At 35.2% G+C, this 26,454-nt stretch overlaps 1 protein-coding gene across 7 annotated transcripts in view; it reads right to left on the reverse strand.

Annotated features, from left to right (window-relative positions):
• ERBIN (erbb2 interacting protein) overlaps positions 1-26,454 on the reverse strand; it is a gene marked incomplete at both ends in the record, with an annotated part of 78,262 nt that overhangs the window by 43,796 nt on the left and 8,012 nt on the right. For all 7 annotated transcript variants that reach the window (XM_084233358.1, XM_084233355.1, XM_084233357.1 and 4 more), the window contains 10 exons: positions 4,708-4,777; positions 6,432-6,547; positions 6,842-6,971; positions 7,239-7,311; positions 8,949-9,093; positions 9,547-9,621; positions 11,523-11,586; positions 15,584-15,640; positions 16,839-16,928; positions 19,820-19,898. In XM_084233358.1, the coding sequence (XP_084089484.1) occupies positions 4,708-4,777; positions 6,432-6,547; positions 6,842-6,971; positions 7,239-7,311; positions 8,949-9,093; positions 9,547-9,621; positions 11,523-11,586; positions 15,584-15,640; positions 16,839-16,928; positions 19,820-19,898 (899 nt within the window). The remainder of the gene's footprint in view (positions 1-4,707; positions 4,778-6,431; positions 6,548-6,841; positions 6,972-7,238; positions 7,312-8,948; positions 9,094-9,546; positions 9,622-11,522; positions 11,587-15,583; positions 15,641-16,838; positions 16,929-19,819; positions 19,899-26,454) is intronic.

Genomic DNA, 26,454 nt, shown 5'->3' on the forward strand with positions numbered 1-26,454 from the left:
TATCTGTTCTGCTCCCTATTCTGGCTCTGGTGGATTCTCTCACCCTCCCGCGCTTCTGACTATACTCAGTGCTTGTATAAATAAATAAATCTTTAAAAAAAAAAATCTACCTCATCACACAAACCAAATCACTGAGACTTATCTTTACATTTACTAACCCTTTTCTTCTCACATACATGCATTCCTCGTATGTTCTAATGTATGACCTTTAAAGTTATGTCTTACATTGGCTTGTTCCTGAACCTGCTCTCATTTACTTTAAGCCAACCTTTTCTGTTGCTTTAAGTAAAGCAATGCCCTCCAATCAACCTACCCTATTTTCACCTTTGTGATTATCATCCCCTGCTAAATCCATCTTCCAAATACAGACCAAAAATTTTTTCTAAAATACCAATCTGATCATACTATATATTTACCTGTTGATATGTTACACTGGTTCTCTATATTAACTAGGTTAACATATCAAAGGACAACTTCTTCCTCTTAAACTGAGACACATAAATAATTGATCATTAACTATGATGACCAAACACCCAATTAGCTTGAGTCATTCCTGTTTCATAAATGCTGTTCTGACATAATTATTATACTCCCTTTAACTATTAAAATTGTTGCAGTATGGATGATAAATTACACCATCACCCTAGTCATAGCTAATTTCCACTGAGCCAGAATATGGCCTCAGAATCCTGAAGAGAATCCTTCAGGAAGTCACTCATAATTGACATGCAAAATAAAAAACATATCCTAGAAATACAATGCAAGTTACTTTGCATGGGATATGAGAGCCACCATGAGACTTGATCCTATCTATTTTCCTACTTTCCATCTCACCAGTTATGCTCTAATAATGATGAATCACTTATAGTTACTAAATATGCAAGATCATTTCAGTCTCTTCAATCAAAACATGCTCCCCCCCCTTCTTTGAATTTTAATACTCTTGAGAAGAATTAGGAATTGCATAGTAGTTCTCCAGGTAATCCGCCTTTACATTCCCCAGTTATGCTCCCCCTTCTTTGATCACAAAGCCTAGTCCTATTCAAATCTTTTCTCATACTATATAAAAGTAAGCTTCTTAATATCCTCACTTGGCCTACCTGGCAAAAAAAGTTGTTCAATAAATGGTTTTAGAATGAGAATGACAAAATGAATATAGGAATGAATGATCAATTATTCTCTTCAAGTCTTCAGAGACTCAAATGATAATGCTATTATTTGTACTACCAATAGGTATATTCCCGATGGGGTAAGTGAATTATTCAAGAGCAACTTATTTTCAAAACTCATAATCAAACTTTCACATACCTTCTGCAGCAGAATAACTGCTTCATACTGTAAGTGAAGTTTTCTAGCTATACTGGATGTTTTACTATTTGCTACTTCAATATATTGTCAAAATGAGGAAAACAAAGTCCCCCACCACAAGGAGAGAAGAATGAGAGAACCCCCGTAATATGAAGACTAAAATGAGTCACCTGGCATAATTTGCTGGCACTGATTTATCCACAATAGTGCTATTATTTTGAAAGCATGCTCGAGATCAAGAGCTATGCTTCATTCATACTGCAGTAAAAAATTGTCTTAAGTCAGGACTCCAGAAAATGCTTTCTAAATCGAGCCATAAGATTTAAGATTTCAAATCAAGTTACAAATATAAATATTCAATTAAGGGAGCGTAAAGAGTTCAAAGTCTCATCTACATGTATTCACACTTTTAACAGATGCAATAAGTAACTTGTATTAATGCTCTAATATCATTATCATTATTTTAATATCTCCTTCCTAAACATGCAGAACAAGAAAATAGTACAGAATAATTCAGAAGTGTGGCTCAATGTCAACTTAAGTTTTTCAGAATATTAGTTAAGAGTCAGGTGGAAAAGGAGTCTCCTACTATAGTAATGCATTAGGATCGTTAACATTAATTCAAAAGGGAATGTAATATAATACACTCTTAAGTAAATATGACTATGGAAACTTACGAATAGCATGAGACTAGTATAAGCCACACTTTGGGAAAATATGGCTTATTTTAAGACATTGTTACAAAGCAACGATTTCATTAAAAAGTCAGCAAATTGTACTTTATTTTGTTTAAGAATTTAGCATTGAGACATATCAGGAAATATATAAAGAAAAAAGGTTTCCTCATATTTACACATAATAAGCCGTCCTTATTTTTTCTTCATGTTTAAGATCTACCATCTATTATTTGGGGAACATTGTATGGGGGGGTATCTTATCCATTAAAGTAGAAAGTTCTAAACAGTTTTTGCTGTGAATCCTAATACTGAGGGTCAGACATTTCAAATTGAATCCAAAATACATTTTGCTCATGCTCATGTATTTAACAGGTAAACTATAGCTAATATTCCCAAGTAAAAACATTAACATTTAATTCAAAGACCAAGACAAATACACATATATCTATCTATTGTTCAACTGTAAATTTAGCTAGAATACTAAGACATATTCATTGTCCTGACTGACTGTGCAGTCCATGTACTTTAATACATTTAAATCAAACTGTCATCCCACTTATTCCACTAGTAATACCCTTCTCAAGGTTAGTAATTATGTCTATCTTTACAAAACGAATGGTGCATCAGCAACATTTGACATAGCTGATCCTTCTTGAAGGACTACTTTCAGATGATTCTCTAAATAAAAAGTCTCCAGGAATGGCACATATTAAAAAACTAGCAACAACAAATGTTGGTAAGGATGCGGAGAAAAAGAACTCTCCTGCACCGATGGTGGGAGTGCAAAATGATACAACCACTATAGAAAGCTGTGTGGAGATTCCTCAACCTACTAAAGATAGGGCTTCCATATGATCCAGCAACTGCACTCCTAAGTATCTACCCAAATGACACAGAAACATTAATTCAAAAGGGCACCTGCACCCTTATGTTTATAGCAGCACTATTTACAATAGCTAAGCTATGGAAACCACCCAAATGCCCAAAAATAGATGACTGGATCAAGAAGATGTGGTATATATACACCATGGAATATTACTCAGCAATCAAAAAAGATAAACTCATGCCATTAGCAGCAACATGGATGGGGCTGGAAGGGATCATGCTCAGCAAAATAAGCCAGAAAGAAAAAGAAAAATACCAGATGGTCTCACTCATAGCAGGAATTTAGAAAATCTAAATAAGGGACCAGGAAAAAGAATATAAGAAAGAAAAAATCAAAATCAACAAGCAACTACAGTGGGGGGTGGGGCAGGGGGGGGAGAAGAGAGATTAGGGTCAAAAAAAGAGAGTGGGAATTGTATGGGGAATATAACCAAAATGAAAATGCATACATTATGCAAAAATGAAAAATGATGTAAGAATTATATAAAATAATTTATTAAAAAAAAAAATTCTCCAGGCTGGCTATTCTTCATTTTACTTTTAGGGTCCTTCTGTCCCTGAGCCTAATCTTTAACCTTCTTTTCTTTTCTATCCTCTCTCTCTACTAATCTCATATAATTCCCTGATGTTATTAAATCCTCTTTTAGAATGCTGACTCCCAAAGTTTGTCTTCAGTGGATACCTGAGTAACGAACTCAGCTACTGATAGAATATTCCTATTTTAACATTTAAAAAGTTACTTGAAATTTAACTTGTCAAAAATCAAGCTATTAATTTTATCTCCAAACTTACTTTTCTTCTCCTACCGTCCCTTTTCTCAGGAAACAGTAACCCCAATATTCTACTTCTTCAGGTAGGTAAAAGCCTTAACAGTAATTCTTGCTTCTGTTCTTTCTCTTAAGCTCCACAATCAATTCCTCTGGCAATAACTTAAAAACACACCATAAATCTGAGTTCTTCTCGCCATTTTCATTATTATACATGGCTCACTCTTAATTTCACTTGAGAATCTGCTGTACTGCTTCTTTCTTCAGAGAAAAACTTCCTAAACCACCCTATTTTTAAAAAGGATGTTTTACTCCACAACCCTGCTATTCTTCTAATGCCTATCAAATTGTTTTTCTTTGTATTATTCAAACATTACTACATATATATGACTTTTCTGTCTTTCATGAGAATGTAAGTTCAAGTAGAATGTAAGACAATTCTATTTTTTTCACCAATGTATTTCTAGCTCCCACTGTAAATTTTCAAAATGTGTGTCTACCAAAGAAAATCTAGGGAAAAATACTTCCTTTAAAATACTTCTTTAAGGTTTAGGGAAATGTTCAATATGGAGTATAATTTAAATTATCAAATTTCTACAGATATATATATAGAGAATAACAACAAAAACTCAAAAAAGTTAGGGAATATTGATCCCGATTTTGAATCTTTGGATCTTAACAACAGATTTAAGAGAAATTAGACAAGTCCAACAGATTTATTATTTATGAACCTATACACAGAGCACAAAAAAAATCTGTATTAAATATTTTCAAGTTTTGGGTCTCCCTGGTGGCACAAGGGGTTAAGCACCACACCATGAAGCAATCCACAGCCTCTACAGCACAAGTTTGATCCCCGGTCGGCCAGGAAGCAACCCATATGGTGCAGCAGACCTCTCCTGTCTCACCCGCTGCAACCCTCAGCAGTGTGTTTCAGTCTGTCTGTCTCTTCTGCTCCCCACTGTATCTGGTGAATCCTCTCACTCCCTGCATCTTTGGCCTGTACCCCAGCTCTTGTATGCATAAATAAATAAATATTTTTAAAAAATAATAAAGTTTAGAATGCCCACCTGATTATCTGAGAGCCACATAGCAGTCAATTGTTGTAGCTTTGTAAAGCTAAAGGGCAAATTCTTTAATCTGTGGGAAAAAGTAAAAACAAAACAAAGGAGATATGTAAAAATATGTGAACTTAATTTAATGGTTTCCTAAACAATGTTACATTATTGCATATGAATAGATCAAAAATAGTTAACTCAGGAGAAAACCCAACATAGGTCTTTGTATAGCACCTAAGACAAATTATTATCCAGTTTTATAAGACCTGATTTTAAAATTATAAATTTTTGATTCAATCAATTCAGTTGGGTGAAAATGGGTTATCTAAATACCTCAAAATACTATCTTTGAAAAAATGTTAATTGTCCCTACCAAAGAGCACAGAAAACAACACATTAGACAATGTCTCACAAATTTGTTCTAGACAGTTTATTTGTATTTAGACAGAAAAACTATTTTAAGGAAGCATTCTCACTGACAGTTTCTTATAAAAACTGCATTGTTGTATATTTTAAGTCAGCATTCAAGAAAATTATTTTAACATCATGAGTAAAAACAAAGGAATATTAATACTTACTAGAACATTAAATTAGAATGGCACCCTATTAAAAACAGAAATGTCTATCTAACTCTAAGCCTATCTTTCCAAGTAATTTGTTGATACCTACGTCAAATATAAAAATTAATTAAAAGAAAAAGGGTAGTGGTTTTTCCTAAATAAAATGAAATAGAACACGCTAATTAGTCAGAAAAATAGGATTTATTAAAACCTATGCATCTGAGGTGTGATACTCTGCCTTTGACTCACATACAGTGTCATAAACAAATGTTACCACAAAACAAAAATTTAAACTCTATCTTATGAGCTATGTGAGTCACGAAGAATCCAAGTCTTAATTCTCTCCTTCATGAAATGGGAATACCTGGGAATTCTTATTATTTCATAAGGTTGTTTGGAACACTATGTAAGGTAATATGAAAGCAAATGTGAAAACACTCTGTAAATGTTCTTTTATCATTAATATCGTTACCTCAGGGAAAGTTATAGACAATCTGTTTTTAAACACTGTTCCAATTTAGCAACCCTAGTGACTTATTAGCTCTGTAACTTGGCTATGTGGTCTAAGTTATATGAGTGCACACCTGATCACACTTCTGCCTAGAAATACAATCACTTGATAAAAAGCCACTCCGTTGACCAGTAGTATTAAGGGGAAGATCTGACTTTTGGAATTAAAAAAAGGTAACCATAAGAAGAGACTAGTGGCTGCATAGGTGAAGCTGACACAAAATGTACTGTGACACATAACCATAGTATGATGATTAACATGAGATAAAACCAGATCATTCTTTCAGATGAAAATTCAATAGAAAAAAAAAATGAGGGGATGTCCCTGGTGGCCTCAAGGAAGAGTCTCAGCGCTGTCAGTGCAAGGGCCTGAGGTCAATCCCTGGCCAGGGAATTAGGCCACATGGTGCAGCAGACCTCTCCTGTCTCACCCGCTGGTCTTCTTAGCAATGTATTTCAGTAAATCCACCTGCTCTGCTCCCCACTCTGTCTCTAGTGAACGCTATCACTTCCCGTACCTCTGGCCTACACCCCAGCTCTTCTACACAAAAACAAACAAAAAAAATGTGATTATGTATCAGATTTTCTATATCACATACAATGAAACTTTAATTTCATTCAAACAATGGCTTCTATAAACCAACAGATGAAAATATTACTACAAACCTATTGTCACTTAAATTAATGACTTTTAATTTTTGCATGTCTCCCATTTCCTCTGGAAGTGTCTCAAGTTTATTGGAATGGAGAAAGAGCACAGTTATATTTTTCCAATTTCCAATCTGAAAGAGAAACATAAATTTAGGGATCAAAATTTTGTCCTACTGCTTGATATAAGTACAAATCATTTTCAAAAGTTATGAAAAATATTCTTTTGACTTATATAAAAGGAATTATCCTATTTTCCATGTTCAACTATTATTCTTCATATAGAAAGGATAGCATTTAGACAGTTCTTGTAAAACAACATAATTATTCAGAAAACAACTAGTTACCTAGTTATTTCTGAATGAAAATAAAACCACATGTGATAGATATAAGTAATTAGAAAAAAAAAATAATGTAAAACACAGTACCTCTGGTGGTAACTGCTGTAAGTAATTATGATCTGCAGCAAAGGTTCTTATATTAATAAGTTGACCAACAGATGATGGCAAAGCTTCAATTTCATTGAAGCTACAATCCAGTTCTTCTATTGATTCTAACCTTTAATTAAAAAAACAATTTCATAGATATAATCTAAAACTTAAGAACACAAAAACATTTGAACTTGACTTTAACAAACCTAATAAAATTCTATTTCCATTAAGCTAAATTTCTCCAACAAAATTAAGCTTATCTGCATTGTAAGTATACCCAACCTATAACCAATTGCTTATTTAAATGTTTACAGAATTGCCTTCAGATAATATTTATGCAGTCTGTTGAACTAAAGTAGAATCTTCTAGTTATTTTAATTCATAAAAGGCTTACCCTCCTATAGAGTCTGGAAGATACATTAATTGATTTTCATCTATTTTAAGAGTTGTTACATTCTTCAAAGAACCTATTGAGGAAAGAAATAATTTACATTTTCAGCTTGAACTAGAAGCAAGTTAATCAACAGTCACTGTAAACACACATTAATCTGACATGAATCATAAATTTGTCAATCAACCTATCTAAAAGAGACACAACTTCAATCCCATCATTTCTCTAATTTCCCTTATCCCTATATTTATAATTTCACACGCACATCACTTCTTAATATTAGAGTATATTTATCTATTGAATCTCTTTTAAAATATATCTTAAAAGTAGACTTTTTCCCTACTTTGTTCACTTTTGTGGCAATGCTCCTTAAAACAATGGCACGGCACAGGGAAGACACACAATAAAAACTTATAGTATTAACAGATTAAGAAGTGATAGTGAGCTTCCCTTGGTGGTGCAGGTGGTGGCGCTGTGCTCAAGCACATCGCTGTGAAGTTGTTCGCAGCCTCTGTAGCGCCAGTTTGATCCCCGCTGTCAGTTTGATCCTCGCCAGCCCACTGGCAAGGCTCCCACGTGCGCAGCAGACCTCTCCTGTCTCACCTGCTGCTCCTCTCAGCAGTGTATTTTGTAGTCTGCCTGTTCTGTTCCCCACTCTGTCTCTGGTGAATCCTCTCACCCTCCCGCACCTCTGGTCTGTACCCCGGTTCCTGTATAAAATAAATCTTTTTTTTAAATGACTTTATTATATTGCATTGTTGTTTTAAAGTAAAGAGATTTAGCATTAGAAAGATAGTAGGAGAAATACACCATGCTATTAGTGCAGAAGGACTGAGGTACACTGCCAAGAGGAGCAGTGGGTGGCAGGAGAGGTCTGCGCGCCACGTGGGACCCTCCTCCGTTGGCTGGGGAGCAGCCGGGAATGGAACCAGCGCTGCAGAGGCTGCAGGCAGCTTCACAACCCAGCGCTCAACCACTGCGCCACCGGGGAGGCCCCTAAATAAATAAATCTTTAAAAAAAAAAAGAAGTGGTAGTATGATGGTTGTTTTTATAGGTATATAAACATTATTCTACTCAGTGTCTACTAACTACTAAAACAATAAAATGTAGTTTAATTTAATTACAAGTGTTGAATAAATTTTAGTACAATTTGCAAAATGTAATTTGAGTTAAAACTATGTAATTCAACTGAAAATATGTAAATATATATTTTGGTTTTTATCAGTCACAGAGATGCTAAGATTTAAGTTTGTAGGTTTTTAATTAAAATAATTCTATTTCCATTGATGCAGCATCAGATAAGCAACTACACAAATACAGACACAGTAACAACTGTAGCTTTCTTTCAGGACTTGTTCAACTGGCCTGTGAGGCCAAAACAAAATAGGATTGGAAAAAGGTTACCGGATAAGGATTACAATTAAGCTAAGGCAAGTTTGAATAAATTAACTTCCTTTTATAGAATTCAAATTTTATTACGGTGATAAAAATGAAATCTCCTTAGGATAAAGAAAAACATGGTAATGTCAACAAAGGAGTAAATTGTGTAGTCATATAAAGAAAAAATTGGAAGACTGGCTGTGATAGTAGAGTAAAACTATCTCTAAAATTTGATATATGGAAACAGTGAATAAAGCAATCACAGAAATTTAACTTGTCAGATTTTATATATTAGTAAAAATTAATTATATATGTAAGAAAGAGATACAAACCAATAGTCTCTGGCAGCTGTTGAAGTGAATTGCTTGATAATAGAAGATCTTGAAGGTTTTCACATGCTGAAATTCCTTCTTCTACCATTTCAATATTATTTTTAGAAACATCCAAATATGTGAGCTGTTTCAAACTCCCAATAAACTGTAGGACCCCCCCACAAAAAAAGGAACTCTAATTACTAATTCAACATTAAGTAATTTATAAAAAGTTTAGGTAACAAAGTTGCCATTCATAATTAAATATTTAAATGAGAGAAGATTCCTGAACTTTTAAAATGCCAGTAATAATATATTTAGTAACAATGCTTCCACACTAAAAGCAGCTCCTACTAATTTTAGCCCAGCAGAATGACAATGGACATAAACTAGAGACTATTTTACAAGTTTATAGTGAATATTTTTCTATTTTAAGCAAGTATGTGTTGATAGTAAAATAAAATCTAACCACTGCTAATAATCAAATAGTATTAAGAATTAAGTAACCTTCCACTTTGTTTTTTTTACTAATTGAAAATAATTTGAAAACCCGCAGTTTAAAAAAACTACACAGAATAGATAGCACTAAATAAAACCACTGAAAATTTTATATACATACCCCTGGAATAAAGGTCAGTCTATTACCATCCATCCAAAATTCTTTCAATCCACTTAGTTGCTCAAGTACTTCAGGCTGTGTGGATAAAGAAAGAGAAAAAAAATGCAGTAGTTTATTTGAATATCTTCATTTGTCAAAAGAAACCCATGGGAATTTCTAATAACTTTTAGTTAAAACATTAGATAAGACGTGGACAGAAATAAAGTCAAGATTCAAGCCTGGAACTATATTATAGTTCTTACCATATTACAAAAGGAGAACTCAGACAGACCTTCCATAAGAAATTATATAAAACTTATTTCAGTTTTTGATAACATAATGGACTCATACTTACACAATTAATGTAAGAAATAAAACCAGACCCATTGCTTGCAAGAGTACAATAAAGACACAATTATTTTCTATACAAAAAATTAGTCTTTCTGGAAATCTTGGAGAAAATCACAAAAATACTTCCTAGTGAGTAATAGGGGGGTGGGGAAAGAATCAAGTGATATACATATTAAAAGTCCAATAATAAAGGAAAAGTAAGTAAACCAAGGCATAATCACACAATAGAGCATATTATATAACTTTAAACTCCTAGCTATCAAATGACAAATACTGTTTATAATACAGTGTTGAGGACAAAAAAATTAACCAGAGTTGTAGCAGACCTTAGTATCAGACAAAATTTGATACTGGGCAGTCACCCTTAGAGGGTAAAGATCTGAAAGCATCTTTCAAAATAATTTCTATCATTGTACAAACCTTGTCCAGTCCACTATGGTGGCACTGAGTATCATCACATCTAATCACACTAACATTAGTAATACTTAAAAGGCATGTCATTCAGATTTTCAGAGGTACGAATTCTAGTTGAAACTCAGCTAAACAGAATCTCCTTTTGTCCTTTACCTGCTATAATTCTATTAGTGAATTTTTAAAAATATATGTTGGAAGACCAAATTGGTACAAAACTGGTGATTCTGAATGTTGCTCTGGTTCATGATAATTAGGAATTTTCAAGTAGTTAGTATGCAAATGACTAATACATATAAAAATTAAAAGAGTACAATAGTTAGGTAATTTGGGAAGGAGGAATTCTTTCCACAAGGATTAAGAACTCCCAAAACACATCATAAGCCATCTTCAATTAAAACAAAATAAAGAATATGAAAGATTTATAAAAAGAACATAAGGTACCTAAAAACCACCAGCTCCTCCACTGACTTTCAGCTAGAAAGCTAAATAGAGAGCAAACAGAAAATACCAAGAGGGACCACAGAGGTGAAAATTCTTGTTCTTAAGACAATCATCTGAAATCCACCACAATTAAAAAACAAACAAACTTGGAAACTTGATGCAAAAAATTCTTATGATGATAATATTCAGCTTAATAAATTCCTCTTTTTAAAAATCTAGCTCATTTTCTGAGTTATCTTAACAGAATTGAATAAACACAAAAAATTGCTTAAATACTCCTTTCCTTTTCAATTCAGCATCATAGTGCATTTTGCATACAAAGCAAAAAACAATGCAGAGATGTCTCCTTAGCAACTGAAAAATAACAGATGTTTTTCAATGATTTTTTTCTCTAGCAATAAAGAAAAATTACAGATAAATATCTTATCATTGAATAAATTCCTAAACAATAGTCCCAGAGTTATTTTGACTTAGAAGTATTATTCCTGTTGCATTCTAGCCTGATAAAGTTTGTTTCTCCCTTATAATCACTCAAGTTTTGTACTTCTTATACCTTTTAGCTACCTCTCTGGCAGGTTTCGCTCTAATTTTACAATTTAACCTCCATCCATATCAAATGTATTTATCTACCTGGTTGATTTTACCTGTTAATTTGCCCCTCAAAAGTGTGTATATGTCTTTACACCCAAGTTTATACTTAAAAATATGCAAAGAAATGAACACGTAAATTTTCACATTTTGTTCTTGATCACATGTAATAGTTATGGGTAATAAAACTGCTGAGAACTTACCACTTCTGTGAATTCATTACTTCCCAAATCCAGTCTTTCCAACTGGGTCAGTCTATTCATGGTTCTATTCATGAAAGATTTATAAAGAGTTAATTAAGAATATAAAAAAATCAATTATATGGAAGCTCTCAAAATTAAGACTACAAATCATTCTTATGTAATAACTAATAATGTACATGTACTCTCGTAGACAAAATACAAATAACGTTCTAATAATCATTAATTTCTAGATAAAATGAAGTAAACTATCAGTTTTTAAAATTAATTTATATATATTTACATCATTGTTCTTTTTCTATTTTGAAGATTTATTTATTCATTCATTCATTCATTCATTCATTCATTCATTCATTCATTCATTTATACAAACACTGGGTACAGTCAGAAGCACGGGAGGGTGAGAGAATTCACCAGAGCCAGAGCGGGGAGCAGAACAGGCAGACTGTTGAAGTACACTGCTGAGGGGAGCAGCGGGCAGCAGGAGAGGTCTGCGCGCCATGTGGGACCTTTGCCCAGCGGCCGGGGATCCAACCGGGCGCTGCAGAGGCTGCGGGCAGCTTGGCAACCCAGCGCTCAACCACTGCGCCACTGGGTAGGCCCTCATTGTTCATTTTTAAACAATGTTTGCTTACCATTCCTCAGGTGTAATCCCCATAGAATTTCCCCCACCAATTCACCAGTGCCCCATCACCACAGTCCCCTACTGTGCTCTGCCCTCCCTCCCTCCTATCCCTCTCTTTTCCCCTCTCCTGCAGGATGTCCCGGGTTTATAATTGTCTGTCTGTCGTTGTTATCAGTTATTTTCTAATTTCACTTCTCATCAGGTTTTCACTTCTATTCTTAAGAAACAATTACAATAGGGGCCTCCCTGGTGGCGCAAGGGTTAAGACGCAACCTATGAAGCAATCTGCAGCCTCTGCAGCACAAATTTGATTCCTGCCCAGCCAGGGAGCAACCCACATCGCAGAGCAGACCTCTCCTGACTCGCCCACTGCTCCCCTCAGCAGTGTACTTCAGTCAATCTGCCTGTTCTGTTCCCCACTCTGTCTCTGGTGAATCCTCTCACCCCCCACACCTCTGGCCTGTAACCCAGTGCTTGTATGCATAAACAAATAAATCTTTAAAAAAAGAAAGAATCACAATAAATTTAAACCCAGAGGCCAAAACATCAATAACTGATTTTTATCCCCACAGACTAAGTTTCATCAGCACAAGTCAATTAATGAATTATGACTGGTTGCCCCATAGTAACTAGTATCATTTCTCAGGATCAGTTATGTATCTATAAAACTTCAAGGTAATTAACTCTGAAAATGAATATTCAAAATTCTAAGAACAGTAAACACTGATCCACACATTTTAAAACTGAATTCAATACAATCAAAACAGTTTTATAAGAATCAACTATAATTAGTTGGCATTTCTTTTAAGTGAAAGCTATAATACATTTCAAATTTCTAACTCAGTATGAACACTTTCCTGCAACTACAGTATAAATTGATTTCATAATAAAATAAGTTGTACTTCTATTTCTTGTTTCATAAGGGCAATTCTTTAAACTAATTGCTAATAAGTTCAAATGCACATTTATGCTTATAAATTGCTATGTTAAGAAAACGCTATTATTTAACTACCCATCAAGGGCCAGGCACTAAAATCCTTTCAGCATATGACGATAGCAAAATACAGTTATATTACTGTAAATTATAGCAATGTTAATGATTTAGAAATTAACATAATAAAAAATATAGGCTCTATAAATTAATGACATAAGAACAGATTATTCCTATCTTCTCTGGAAATTTAACAAACTAATAGTAGTAAGTAAAATAAAACTCAATACTTTTCTCTGGCTGTTAAGTGAAAAAATGTAATACCACACTTCAAGTTTGTAAAATCACTAAGTTACTGTTCTAACATTAGAGGAAGCTAATCTTCCCCAGCTCCATTTAAAATGCCATTCTATCAACAAACCTTTAGTTTAATTCATCTTCCAACTCCAATTTTCCTCAAAGTTACTTTATTTAACTTAGATTTACTTTATTTAACTTAGATTTACCTGTGATTCACAGGTACAATAATTTTACTTCTCTTACTCAGCTCTACTTTGTTTAATAACAAAGAAAAAGGTGTTTCCAGGATCTTTTTCCAGAGATTAGACTCTGTGATATTAAACTCCTATATCCAAACTATGTAAGGCAGATACCCCTTGGAGAAAAGCAGAGAGTGCTATGAGGAGGAGAAAGGATTCAAAGAATAAAAAAACATTTTTTTTTTTAATTCAGTGTTCTCATGAAGATAACCCAAAAACTTCACATACAACAATTGTTGTTTTGATGGGGTAAATTATAAAAGAGGGTACAATAATGAAAAGAAGTTCATTGGAAAACTTCAGTAACAAACATCTTCAGAAACTTAAGTTTTAACTGATATAGGAAAATATGAATGACAAATATGCAATGAAAAAGCAGAAATAAATATAAAGAACTAAAGTGCCTCCAATTCAACTTGTTACAGCTAATACCGACAACTTTGGTCTTAAGATTTTCTTTTATGTGTGTAGAAGAACTGGGGTGTAGGCTAGAAGTGTGGGGGAGTGGAGAGGGACTATGAGAGAAAATTCACCAGAGAGAGTGGGGAGAGGAACAGGAAGATTAACTGAAATACACTGGGAAGGGGAGTAGCAGGCAAGATAGGAGAGGTCTCCTGTGCCATATGTGGGTTAGCTCTGAGGGACCGGCCTCCATAGTGGTGTTAGTGGTGTTAGTACTAACACTTAATGTCTAGGCCACCAGGAAGGCCCAAATTCATCCTTTTCATTGCAAGTCTTTTCATTTAAGATTCATCTTCCTACTTCAAGGGCAGGCAGAAACAATATTCTTCAAATTTCCTCCTGTTTAACCTCTAAAATTCCTTTGTATTAAACTTATTTTCATCTTTTCCTGTCTCAAAGAATACACATCATCTTTTGTGAACTTGGTATTGTGCTTTCCAGTACTAAGATGGTACTAAATTTCACTAAACTACATATGGAAAATAGCTTTCCCTCTGCTCTAATCTTTGATTCAAAAAAGTTCATTCACAAAACCTAAATGCACATGACTTTTATTAACATTTAAAACAATGGCCTCTTTATAATTTATGAGGCCTCGAAGGTTTCAATCATGAGTCTTAAAGAGAAAGCAGGAAAGAATTCTATTTGTAAATATACAAACAGACCCCAAATTGAAGTCAAGTCAGGAATAAAAAGGAACATAAGTGAGTTAATTACGGTAACTGATAAACTGTACTAATTATAGGCTTAGCTGTTTCAGTTAAACAGTGTACACCTAGGTTATTCAAATCTCTTTGAAACCAGTCATGCTGTGAGCTGAGGAGTCATTAATGCCAGTACCAATTCTGCAAAATATTTAAACCATTTTTTAATACAGATCATAATTGTTAATGCAATTTATTATAATCATAACCATCACTATAAACTCCAGTCATTCCTGCACCAAGCAATTACTCTGTTAATAATACATAATGTCTTTGGGAGATCAAAACAAGGTGTGTTCTTTGCCCTCAAAGACTTACATTCATGGGGGAAGAGGTAGAATACAAGCACATGGGCAAATGTGTCCATGTTGGGCAGGTAAGAAGAAAGTGAAAAGTAGAGAAATAGATGCATGACTAGAGTATATGGTTAAATGTCCTCACAGATGTAAGTTAAATAATATACATGTTAAATAAACAGAACAACTAACACCTGGATAACTGGAGATACTTCCCTCAAGAGGTCAACAATGTTTTTCTGTAAAGGGCCTGATAGTAAATATTTTAGACTTACGGAACTCTATTTGAGACTTGGATAGGCTCTTAACACACTGATATCTAGAAAACTATGAATAAAAAACAACAGATACACAAATTTTATATTGAATTATCAGTAATTAAAATGACCACAAATGAAAGTATATTAAAATAATTTATACTCATATTTTAGATATTAAAAAGTTAAAAATCTTTTAGGAACTTAATTAAAAAAATTCTAAACTTGAAAGGACAGTATCTTTACTTACTTTGGCAACATTTTCAACTGGTTTTCTCTAAGTTCTAATATCTGGAGTTTAGTTAGTCTGCAAAATAAAGGAAAAGTGAAGCAACTATAAAGAAAATATTCTATTTAATAAAATAATGCCATATCCAAACTTTAAAACAACTATTTGCTATATGGTTATGACGTGCAGAATACTGTATTAAAAATTACATAGACATACAAAGCACATAAAGACAATCTAATTTAATTAGTGGGAGGGAAAAGGTAAATATTTTTAGACACTCTCAAAGCATAATGACCCCTAAACATCAATTCTAGAGCATTTCATGTCTTTTTCTGAAAATAACTTTCCCCAAATTACTGGTCTTTGGTAGACTGGAGAATAAGAATTCAAATCTAGAGTTCACCTCTGAGAGAAAAAGTAAGGGGACACAAAAGACTTGGAAAAGGGAAAATCCTCTGGCTCTTCAATGATGTACATTCCAATTAAAATTAAAAAGAAAATGAGCAGATTAAGTGGTCCACAGGTATGCTGCAACGGGGATCATATTACTATACATATATAAATATATGTATCAAATCAACATGTAAACACAACGTTATATGACAAACACATTTTAGTTTAAAAACGTGTTTCAAATGCCAGATACAGAAGAGGAATTTGACAGTCACACTGTCACATTGCTTTTATACAAAAGATTATTAAAAAAATAACATGTAGTTGGATAGCCCCTTCTCTAGTAATTAAATACAACAATAATTTGATACCTATTTTTCCATTCATTCATTTCTCCATTAAAAAATCTAACAGAGGCTTTAACTATGAAAGGAACTGTTGTACATGCAGACAAGGGGAGAGGCCATACAAAATCTGTGTGGACCCCAGAATCACATTCTCTTTCCTAGAGAATTTCAATTCCAGTAAAGACAGGTAAATCAGTAATCAGCTCATTTTCAAATGTGGTAAATGGTAAGAATAAAGCATTCCCTATCTCAAACATACAGGAATTATCCCTATTCCTATTTATGCACACCTTAAAAACTAAGTCAAGTCATAAATTATTTCCTTCTTTCAAATTTTCAATCATATAGTTCACTTGGAAAAAATAAAATCGAAGTCAAAATAACCATGTACAAAGAAACTGTAAAAAAATCACAACGCTTGGAAATAATTACAAAAGAAGAGCCTATGAAACTATAATTAGTAGTTTTACTAAAGCAACTTGTAGTTTTAAAAAGAGCTAACAAGAAAGGTTTTAGAAGAAACTATAATTTACCTGCCAAAATTAGCTGGCAAGAACTCAAGGAAAGCATCATTCAGATATAACTGGGTTAGGTTTAATAGTTGAGAAAATCCATCAGGAAGCCTATATAAAATACATCAGAATTTAAATTAAATTCATATACAGAATTTTAATGTCTTGTTAAAATTTTGAAAATATATGTAATCAATATATAGTTTTTTTTTTTTTTTAAGATTTATTTATTTATTTATTTATACAAGCACTGGGTATAGTCAGAAGTGCGGGAGGGTGAGAGAATTCACCAGAGCCAGAGCGGGGAGAAGAACAGGCAGACTGACGAAGTACACCACTGAGGGGAGCAGCAGGTGCGGCAGGAGAGGTCTGCATGCATGTGGGACCCTCGCCTGCGGCCAGGGATCAAACTGGCGCTGCAGAAGCTGCCGGCAGCTTCGCAGCCCAACGCTCAACCGCTGCGCCACCGGGGAAGCCCTCAATATATGTTCTTAACAGATTAACAATCACTTCATTTTTAGAAGTGATCCTCAAATTAAGATTTGTCTTTTGTAGTAACTTACCTGTTTCAATGTTTATACCTTCATCACTTTGTAGAAAAAGAAGGGATTATTAAATAAGGGACCAGGAAAATGAATATAAGAAAGTGAAAATCAAAATCAACAAAAAACTATGAACCAGGGACACTTTATGGGGGTGGGGGGGCACGGAGGGGAAGGACTGAGGTCAAAATAAGGGGGTTGCAATTGTATGGGGAATATAAAAATAAAATTTGTTTTAAAAAAATAAAGATGTTGCTAAGGTGTAAAAAAAAGGGGATTATCGCTCAATAAAATAAAATCTGCACAAAATTATTAACTACAAACAAGTCTGAATACACAAAAATGTAGTTAGATGCTAAGTATAAAATCATCAGGCACTCTTGAAATTCATCTAACATCAATCCAAAGGACGGTATAAGGATTTTTATACAATGACAGTATTGACTTTTGAGGCCGTAAAATTCTTTTGTGTGGGGACTGTCTTGTGTACTATGGGATGTTTAACAGCAACCCTGGCCTCTACCCACTAGATGCCAGTAGCAGTCCTGCCACAAGTTGGGGGGGAAAAAAACCAAACTCCAGCATTTACCAAGTAACCCCAGAGGGCAAAATCATCCCCACACCAGAACTACTGGCTTAGAATATTTTCCTTTTCAACATGTGGTCCCTAAATAATCACAAAAAAAAAAGATTATATAATTCTGTAATGAGAAATGAGAAAAAAATTTATAAAGCTAGATGACATTTTAAGGGCACATTAAAACCTGTGTATTTGAGTTTACTTTTATCTCCTCTGGTTTAGTAAAGAAAGTGTAATTCTGGGGTCTCCCCGGTGGCGCAGCGGTTGAACACTGGGTTTGTGAAGCTGCCCGCAGCCTCTGCAGCGCTGGTTCAATCCCTGGCTGCTCCCCGGCCACTGGAGGAGGGTCCTCATGATGTGCAGACCTCTCCTGCTGCCCGCTGCTCCCCTCAGCAGTATACTTAGGTCCTTCTGCCTGCTCTGCTCCCGGCTCTGGCTCTGGTGAATTCTCTCACCCTCTCGCGCTTGAATGTACCCAGTGCTTGTATAAATAAATAAATATAAATAAATAAATCTTAAAAAAATTTGTAATTCTGGAATTTAATGATGTTAACAATACTTCAAAAGGAAAGTAAGGCATCAACTTTACATATATTACCTAGATTTTGACAAGTACACTATTCTCTTTTAGTAAGAAATTAGTCTTTGATTCTTTTTCTTCCATTGTCTCACATTTCCCCATCTGCCACAGCAAGTTAAGTCAAAGTTGGAAAAATTCATTAAATACAATAAGGTGATATGGTGATATGATATGGTCTCAACTTTCAAGTGACAATGCTAATCTGTACTTCACTCTTTACCATTCTGCTTTATCATTTTGTTTTTGCAAAACTTAACGGCTTTGGTACCAATTTGTTTACAGTCATTCCCACCATAAAAGAATACATATGACCTCTGGTATAAGGTACAAACAATTCTGTGGCTTTCCCTTTTTTTGTTGCTTTTTCCATGTTGATCTTTTAGTTTCTTTTATTTTCATCAGTTTGAGTGTGCTGCACATATGATTTGTAGGTCAGAAATTCTTATATACAGTGAAAAGAACAGTGAGCAAGGAGATCTGGATTCTAGTCTCATTTCTAACATTTTGAGACTTTCATAGTTATGTAAATGTCAAATTTACCTTTGTAAAACAGAAAAATTATTAAAAGATTCCTTTTTCTTTTTTAACATAATTTATTTATGTATCTCTTATATCACTGTTTTCTTTCTTTTTTTTTTTTTTACAATGTTTGCTTTCTTTTCTCAGGTATAGTCCCCACAAATTTTCTACCACCAATTCACCCGTGCACCATCACCATAGTCCCCCTTGTGCTCTTCCTGCCCTCATTTTGACCTCCCTCCCTTCCCATCCCCTACAAAATGTCTGATTTACAGTTGTGTGGGTTTTTTGCTTTGTTTTTGGTGTTTCTTATTGTTATTATTTTTTACCCTGATTCCTTATTTGCTCCCCCTATATTCCTCCTATAAGTGAAACCATCCAGTATTTTTCTTTTTCCTTCTGACTTATTTCACTGAGCATAATCCCTTCCAGGTCCATCCATGTTGCTTCAAATGGCATTAGTTCATCTTTTTTGATTGCCAAATAGTATTCCATTATGTATCTATACCACACCTTGATCCAGTCATCTATTTTAGGCATTTGGGTTTTTTCCAAGTCTTCTCTATTATAAATAGTGCTGCAATAAACATAGGGGTACAGGTATCCTTTTGAATTAATGTTTTTGTGTCTTTTGGGTAGATCCCTAGGTGTGGAATTGCTAGGTCATTTTTCATTTATAGATTTGTATAGATTTGAGATGGACACTAGTTGTACATTAAAATATGGACAGTAATAATAATTTTATCCACAGAAATAACTCATTATTAAACAAAGAACTTACTTGGAAATAGGGTTTACACTGGCCTCCACAACTGTCAAAACTTTACAATTTTTTATATTTTCTGGAAACTCCTGTATTCCTAGAAAATGAACAAGTAAATTAACGATCAATTTGAAAGAATCTATTACAAGGACAAAATTATAACCGTAATTTTTTTTTAAAGATTTATTTATTTTTATACAAGAGCTGGTGTACAGGCCAGAGGCATGGGAGGGTGAGAGGATTCACCAGAGACAGAGCAGGGAGCATAACAGGCAGACGACAGAAATACACTGCTGAGGGGAGCAGCAGGAGCGACAGGAGAGGTCTGCCGTGCCACGTGGGATTCTTGCCGGCCGGCTGGGATTGAACCTGCACTGCAGAGGCTGAAGACAGCTTCAAAGCACAGCACTTAACCCAATGCGCCACCAGGGAGGCCCAAAAATATAACAAAGATTAATGTATTCCTTGCAGATTAAAATTTTACCAACTAAGCATTATCTGGACAACACCAAACATCAACAAACAGAATAAGCGCCACAATAAATTTCTCTTTAATCTTTTGTTCATGACCTCTTTATAACTGCTAATTATTTTGGTTACTTTTACTTTTCTTTCCTTCCCTTGGCTCTTTTGAAAATTAGTGCCTTCTCCATGTGATTACAGGGATAACAAAATGCTGAACACTTAACATTTTCCCTGTTTTTCTCAGGTGAAAATGGGCATTGCTTTTTTAATGCTGGGCTCCAGACTGAGGTGGCCCCTGGCATATACAAAAACAACAAAAGGAAAAAACGAAAAACAAAGCTGGAGATAAAAGAGGCAGAAAACTACTTTTCAGATAACCAGAGGATATGCTTGAAGGCAGATGTAGACCAGCACTTTTGTAAAACACCACTCAAATGTGACCAAATTTACCGTCAAGGTTTCTAAGCATTTACTCAGTTTACCTCACCAAAAATACAAAACACAATTTGTGAATTAGAAACAATCCTTTGGACAGCTTCTAAGTAGCATGTCCATAATCTTGACTAGAGGAATTCTAGTTAATAAATATTCCCAAAGTCTGAGTTTATAAAAGCCATTCCTTCATAACATGATAGCATAATTCAACAGGGTTGTCACTAAAGAATCATTTAAGTCTCTCACCTTCATTATTAAATGATTCTTTTTTTTTTAAGATTTATTTATTTATAAAAGAAACGGGGTACAGGTCAGATGAGCAGGAGGGTGAGAAGATTCACCAAAGACAGAGCGGGGAACAGAACAGGCAGACTGATGAAATACACTGCTGAGGGTAGCAGTGGGCGAGTCAGGAGAGGTCTGCTGCACCATGTGGGTTTCTTCCTGGCCAGCCGGGATCGAACCTATGTTGCAGAGGTTGCGGACAGCTTCATAGTGTGGCACTCAACCGCCTGTACCACCAGGGAAGCCCCATTATTAAATGATTCTAAGTGAGCAAATTTACCACACTACCAAGTATAGAACTGATTTTTCAGGTCATAAAAAATGCATAACACGGTATCACAACTGACAAGTACGACACTAATAACTGTTTAGCCAAATCTTATCAATAAATATGAAAACTAGCTAGGAAAAGAATGATGAATAATAGAACATTAATAGAGTCTCACAGTTTCTCCCTAAAGGATACTTACTAATTATAACAGGAAAAAAAAAAATGAGTTTACTGTACAGAAAACCCATAAGCATCACCTTAAATTACTTCAAAGTTAGCATTATCAGTTAAAATCATCATGTGGCAACTAGTTTGAGATGCAATGAGCAGCACTTACAACATCACTATTGTATTCATGCCAAAAATACAGAACCTGAGTTTAATTATAAGCAAACATTAAATTAAATTCTAATATATGACTGGCCAGGAAGCTGCAAAACTCTTAAGGTGAAAAGAAACAAAACAAAAGCAAACTGAAGAACTACCCATTAGATATTAATCAGGTACCTAAAATAAAATATGTCCCAAACTGAAATTATTTATCCTGTATATTATTCACCAATTATATACTAACAATACTGCATCAAGTTTCAGACACTATGCTATGGACTATAGATAGTAGGCCATGGTTCCTTTTCTTGAGAAGTTAAAATGTAGCAAAGAAAACATATTTTCATTCTATTAGTTTCCTTTCTTAACTATAATGTTCCCTTTCAATAGTATTTTTCATATCTTTTTCCCTTTCCTGTAGTACCTCCAGGGCTCATTCTTTTTTTTTTTACCCCCCCCCCTTTTTTTTTTAATATTTATTCATTTATTATTTATACAAGCACTGGGTACAGTCAGAAGCGTGGGAGGGTGAGAGAATTCACCAGAGCCAGAGAGGGGAGCAGAGCAGGCAGAAGGACCAAAGTACACTGCTGAGGGGAGCAGCGGGCGGCAGGAGAGGTCTGCGCGCCATGTGGGACCCTCCTCCGGTGGCCAGAGAGCAGCCGGGGATCGAACCGGTGCTGCAGAGGCTGCGGGCAGCTTCGCAACCCAGCGCTCAACCGCTGCGCCACCAGGGAGGTCCAGGGCTCATTCTTTTGGCCTCTTTTCTTCTACACTCATGACTTTAGTGATTATCTCTAACCTCCGGCTTTATATGCCTTCTATATACAGGGAATTCCCAGATAGGTTTGGCTAGCATAGTTTCCTTTTAACTCCAGACCCCTAGGAACTGGATATGTATCTCAAATATCGCACGTTCAAAAGTGAGTTTTTTATTTTTTTCCATTAACGATTACAACTCCCACAGATGGTCCCATCTCAGCTAACACAACTCTATCCTTTCATTTGCAAAACCAATACTGCTGAGGTCATCACTGACTCTTTGCTCACACCCCACATCTAATTCATCACGAAATCTTCAAATCTTCTAGGTATATCTAGAATCTGTCTACATGTTACTATTTCCACCATTATCACCATAAAGGACTAAATAGCACCTAAATTGGTCACTTTTCACTCTTGTATCCATAGTGTTCCTATATATAACCAGAGTGAACCTTTAAAATATAAATTAGGTAATGTTCTGGAAAACTGCTCAAAAGTTTCTAAATACATTCATCTCAATAACAGTAAATGCCTAAGTACACACAAATGCCTACATTATGTGCTCTTTCAAATATCTACTTCTCTGACCTCTATTTCTGTCATGCTCCCATTTTATTCTGTATGTGTTTGCTACCCTTTCAGTTTCTCACATATGCCATGGAACTTGCACTTCACAAACTTTACAGTAGTTCTTCAGTCTTTCTGGTACATTCTTACCTCAAATATCTACATGTTAATTTCCTCAAGTTGCTTTCTCAACAAAGCCTACCCTTAATGCTCAGCTAGTCTCCTAAGGGCTTATTTTATCCTTATACATACATAAAGTATGCAGAATCTGAATCATGAGTTACTTTTTAAAAAAAAATATTTATTTATGCATACAAGAGCTGGGGTACAGGCCAGAGGCGCGGGGGGTGAGAGGATTCAGCAGAGACAGAGTGGGGAACAGAACAGGCAGACTGACCAAAGGACACTGCTGAGGGGAGCAGCAAGTGAGTCAGGAGAGGTCTGCTGTGCCATGTTGGTTGCTCCCTGGCTGCAGTGGCTGTGGACAGCTTCATAGGCTGCATCTTAATCCTTTGGCCACCAGGGAGGCCCCTCATGAGTTACTTTTTTAATCCTCTAACAGTTTCAACTACTCTTTTTCATTCTCAGTTGACATTAATAGTCTTCCTTCATCATATTTTTTTAAAAGAATTTGATTCTGTGGTTCAAACTAAATGATAACTAGACATTAGACATCACAAAACTATGTGGCTATTGTCTTTATATTACTTCTGTCTAGTAATAGAATGCTCTCCTTTCTGTAAAAAAAGACAGCAACTCAACATCTAGGAGCTGGCCCTGGTACTCTTAGTCTCTAATTCTACTATGAGATATCCACCTGATTTTCAAAGGGAGGCCCTTGGTATTTTCACATTGAATTAAATGATTTCACATATCATCAACTTCAGACCAAGCCGTGTGACTGACAAGACAAAAGCATTTACATCTAAACAAAGACAAAATATGAGTATTTCCAAGCCACAAAATACCAAGCCACCCTTTCTCGCAACTAATGAGTGACTGCTAATTCCTTATCATTCATAGTTTTAGCTTCACTCTAATCTACACCTAGGGTAGATATGATTCATTAAGACTCCCAGCCATCAAGCCTTATTCTTTTTTTTTTTTTTTAAATAAAGATTTATTTATTTATTTATTTATACAAGCACTGGGTACAGTCAGAGGCACGGGAGGGTGAGAGAATTCACCAGAGCCAGAGCGGAGAGTAGAACAGGCACAGTGACGAAGTACACTGCTGAGGGGAGCAGTGGGCGGCAGGAGAAGTCTGCGCGCCATGTGGGACCCTCGCAGGTGGCCGGGGATCGAACCGGGCAGCTTTGCAACCCAGCGCTCAACACTGCACCACCGGGGAGGCCCAAGCCTAATTCTTGATAGTATCCCATGCACAGCAAATCCATATTCTTCAACCTTCCCCAAGTCACCAAAAGCCCCGATCCTATAATAAACTTATTTTAGGGCCTCCCTGGCGGTACAAGGGGTTCGGCATCAGCACTATGAAGCTATCCACAACTATTGCAGCACAAGTTCAATCCCCGGCCAGGGAGCTGACCCACACGGCACAGCAGACCGCGCCTGTCTCACTTGCTGCTCCCCTCAGCAGTGTATTTCAGTCAATCCGCTTATTCTGCTCCCCAATCTGTCTGGTGAATCCTCTCACACCCCACACCTCTGGTCTGTACCCCAGTTCTTGCATGCATAAATAAATCTTTAAAAAAAATCTTTTTCTAACTCATGTAACCATATGGTAAGAATTTTTGCTCCCTCCATGGAGTAATTTCAACTATAGGTGAGTTCTCTGTGATCTCTGGTAGGAGGCATCAACATCCTCATGTTCTAATTGTAGAAACAGAGTTAACGGCTGTTCCTTACTGGTGTTCCTAATTTTAAATGCTATGGCAAAAAAAAAAAAAAAAAAAAAAAAAAAAACCAGAATATAACACGGAGTTTTAGTCAATAGAGTCTAAGGCAGGAATTACAAACTCAAATGATTACATTGTCTAGGAAATGACATGCATGATTATGTCCAGGTACAACATGAGTGGTAAGGACTGTGATGAGACACAATGAGAATATCCCCCAATTATTGTCTTGTTATTAACACATCTATCGGTGACCAGTGATCATCAGCTAAAATATTAATTTTTAAATTCCAGGTAACATAATTTTAAATTCCAGTGTAACATATAATTTGTCTTCTTTCATTATCATAGTTAAACTGATTTTTCACAACAGTTGAACTTGACATCAACTATTAAGCAAATGAGAAATTTCAAAACCCAAGAGAAAAATTGTGACTTCCTCAACAATGGTAATTTCCTTTGTAATCAACTTAACTTCTCTGAGCTTAAATGAAGAGCTTTTTCCAACAGTATGTCCCCAATCATCAGATTTTCTCAGGTTCGATGAACTGCTTTCTATTTTGAAGAATTTTCAATTATTCTTCTTGATCTGTTAACATTTCCACATCAGACAGAAAGATCTGAGCTACTTTTTCTGTTATGTGCTTTATAATTCCTGTCTTTTTATTCACTTACTCATACAGGAGAATTAACAGTAACATAGTCTTTACTTTTTTTACTTCTCCACCATACGACTTCTCCCATCAACCATTCCGGCAAGATGTTTTAATCATAATTTTTATTTAGTCTTCTCAAGAAGATAGGCCAGGCCTCCCTGGTGGCACAAGGGGTTAAGATGCACCACTGTGAAGCTGTCTGCAGTCACTGCAGCATGAGTTCGATTCCCGGCCAGGGAGATACCCACATGGCGCAGCAGACCTCTCCTGACTTGCCCGCTGCTCCCTTCAGCTGGTACATTTCAGTACATCTGTCTGTCCTGCTCCCCACTGTGTCTCTGGTGAATTCTCTTATCCACCCCCACCTCCACCACTTCTGGCCTGTAACCCAGTTCTTGCATGTATAAACAAATCTTTTTTTTAAAAAAGGTCATACTTCAACACAACACAAGATAATTTCACCTACACCAGCTGCTATTTGCAATGACTTGGGATAGTAGCTTATTGAACATTTTATTTCTTTAAAAGGCTAACAATAAAGCAAAACTTTAAACACAAAAGGGAAAAGCAAACTACAGCTCATAAATTAAAATTTCAGTTTTATTACAGAATACAAATGATTGAAAATAGTGAATTCCTTCTAAAACAAAGTTAAATATTAGTACTTTCATATTATATACCTCCTATACACAGACTGGTTAGTAGCTACATGAGGCCAGGAGGGGAATGGTAATACCGATAATATTACAAAATGACTGAGAATTAAAGTAAACCCCAAATATAACAACAAGACAAAAAAAAAAAAAAGAAGCAATGACCAAATCACAATTATTCGCATTCCTGAGTAAGTGTTTTAATCACTAAACCATATTACCTGGCCAGTTGAAGACACTGGAAGAACTATTTATAAAAGATTAGAAACCAAGAAAATCTAAAAGCAAAAACCCTAAAGTGCTTTTAAATAAATACAACTTCTGAAGCATTAATAAAGTATGGCACAATATATTTCTTGCTTTCTTT

This window comes from Talpa europaea (genome assembly GCF_964194135.1).
Source record: "Talpa europaea genome assembly, chromosome: 5".
In the NCBI taxonomy this organism is placed as follows: domain Eukaryota; kingdom Metazoa; phylum Chordata; class Mammalia; order Eulipotyphla; family Talpidae; genus Talpa; species Talpa europaea.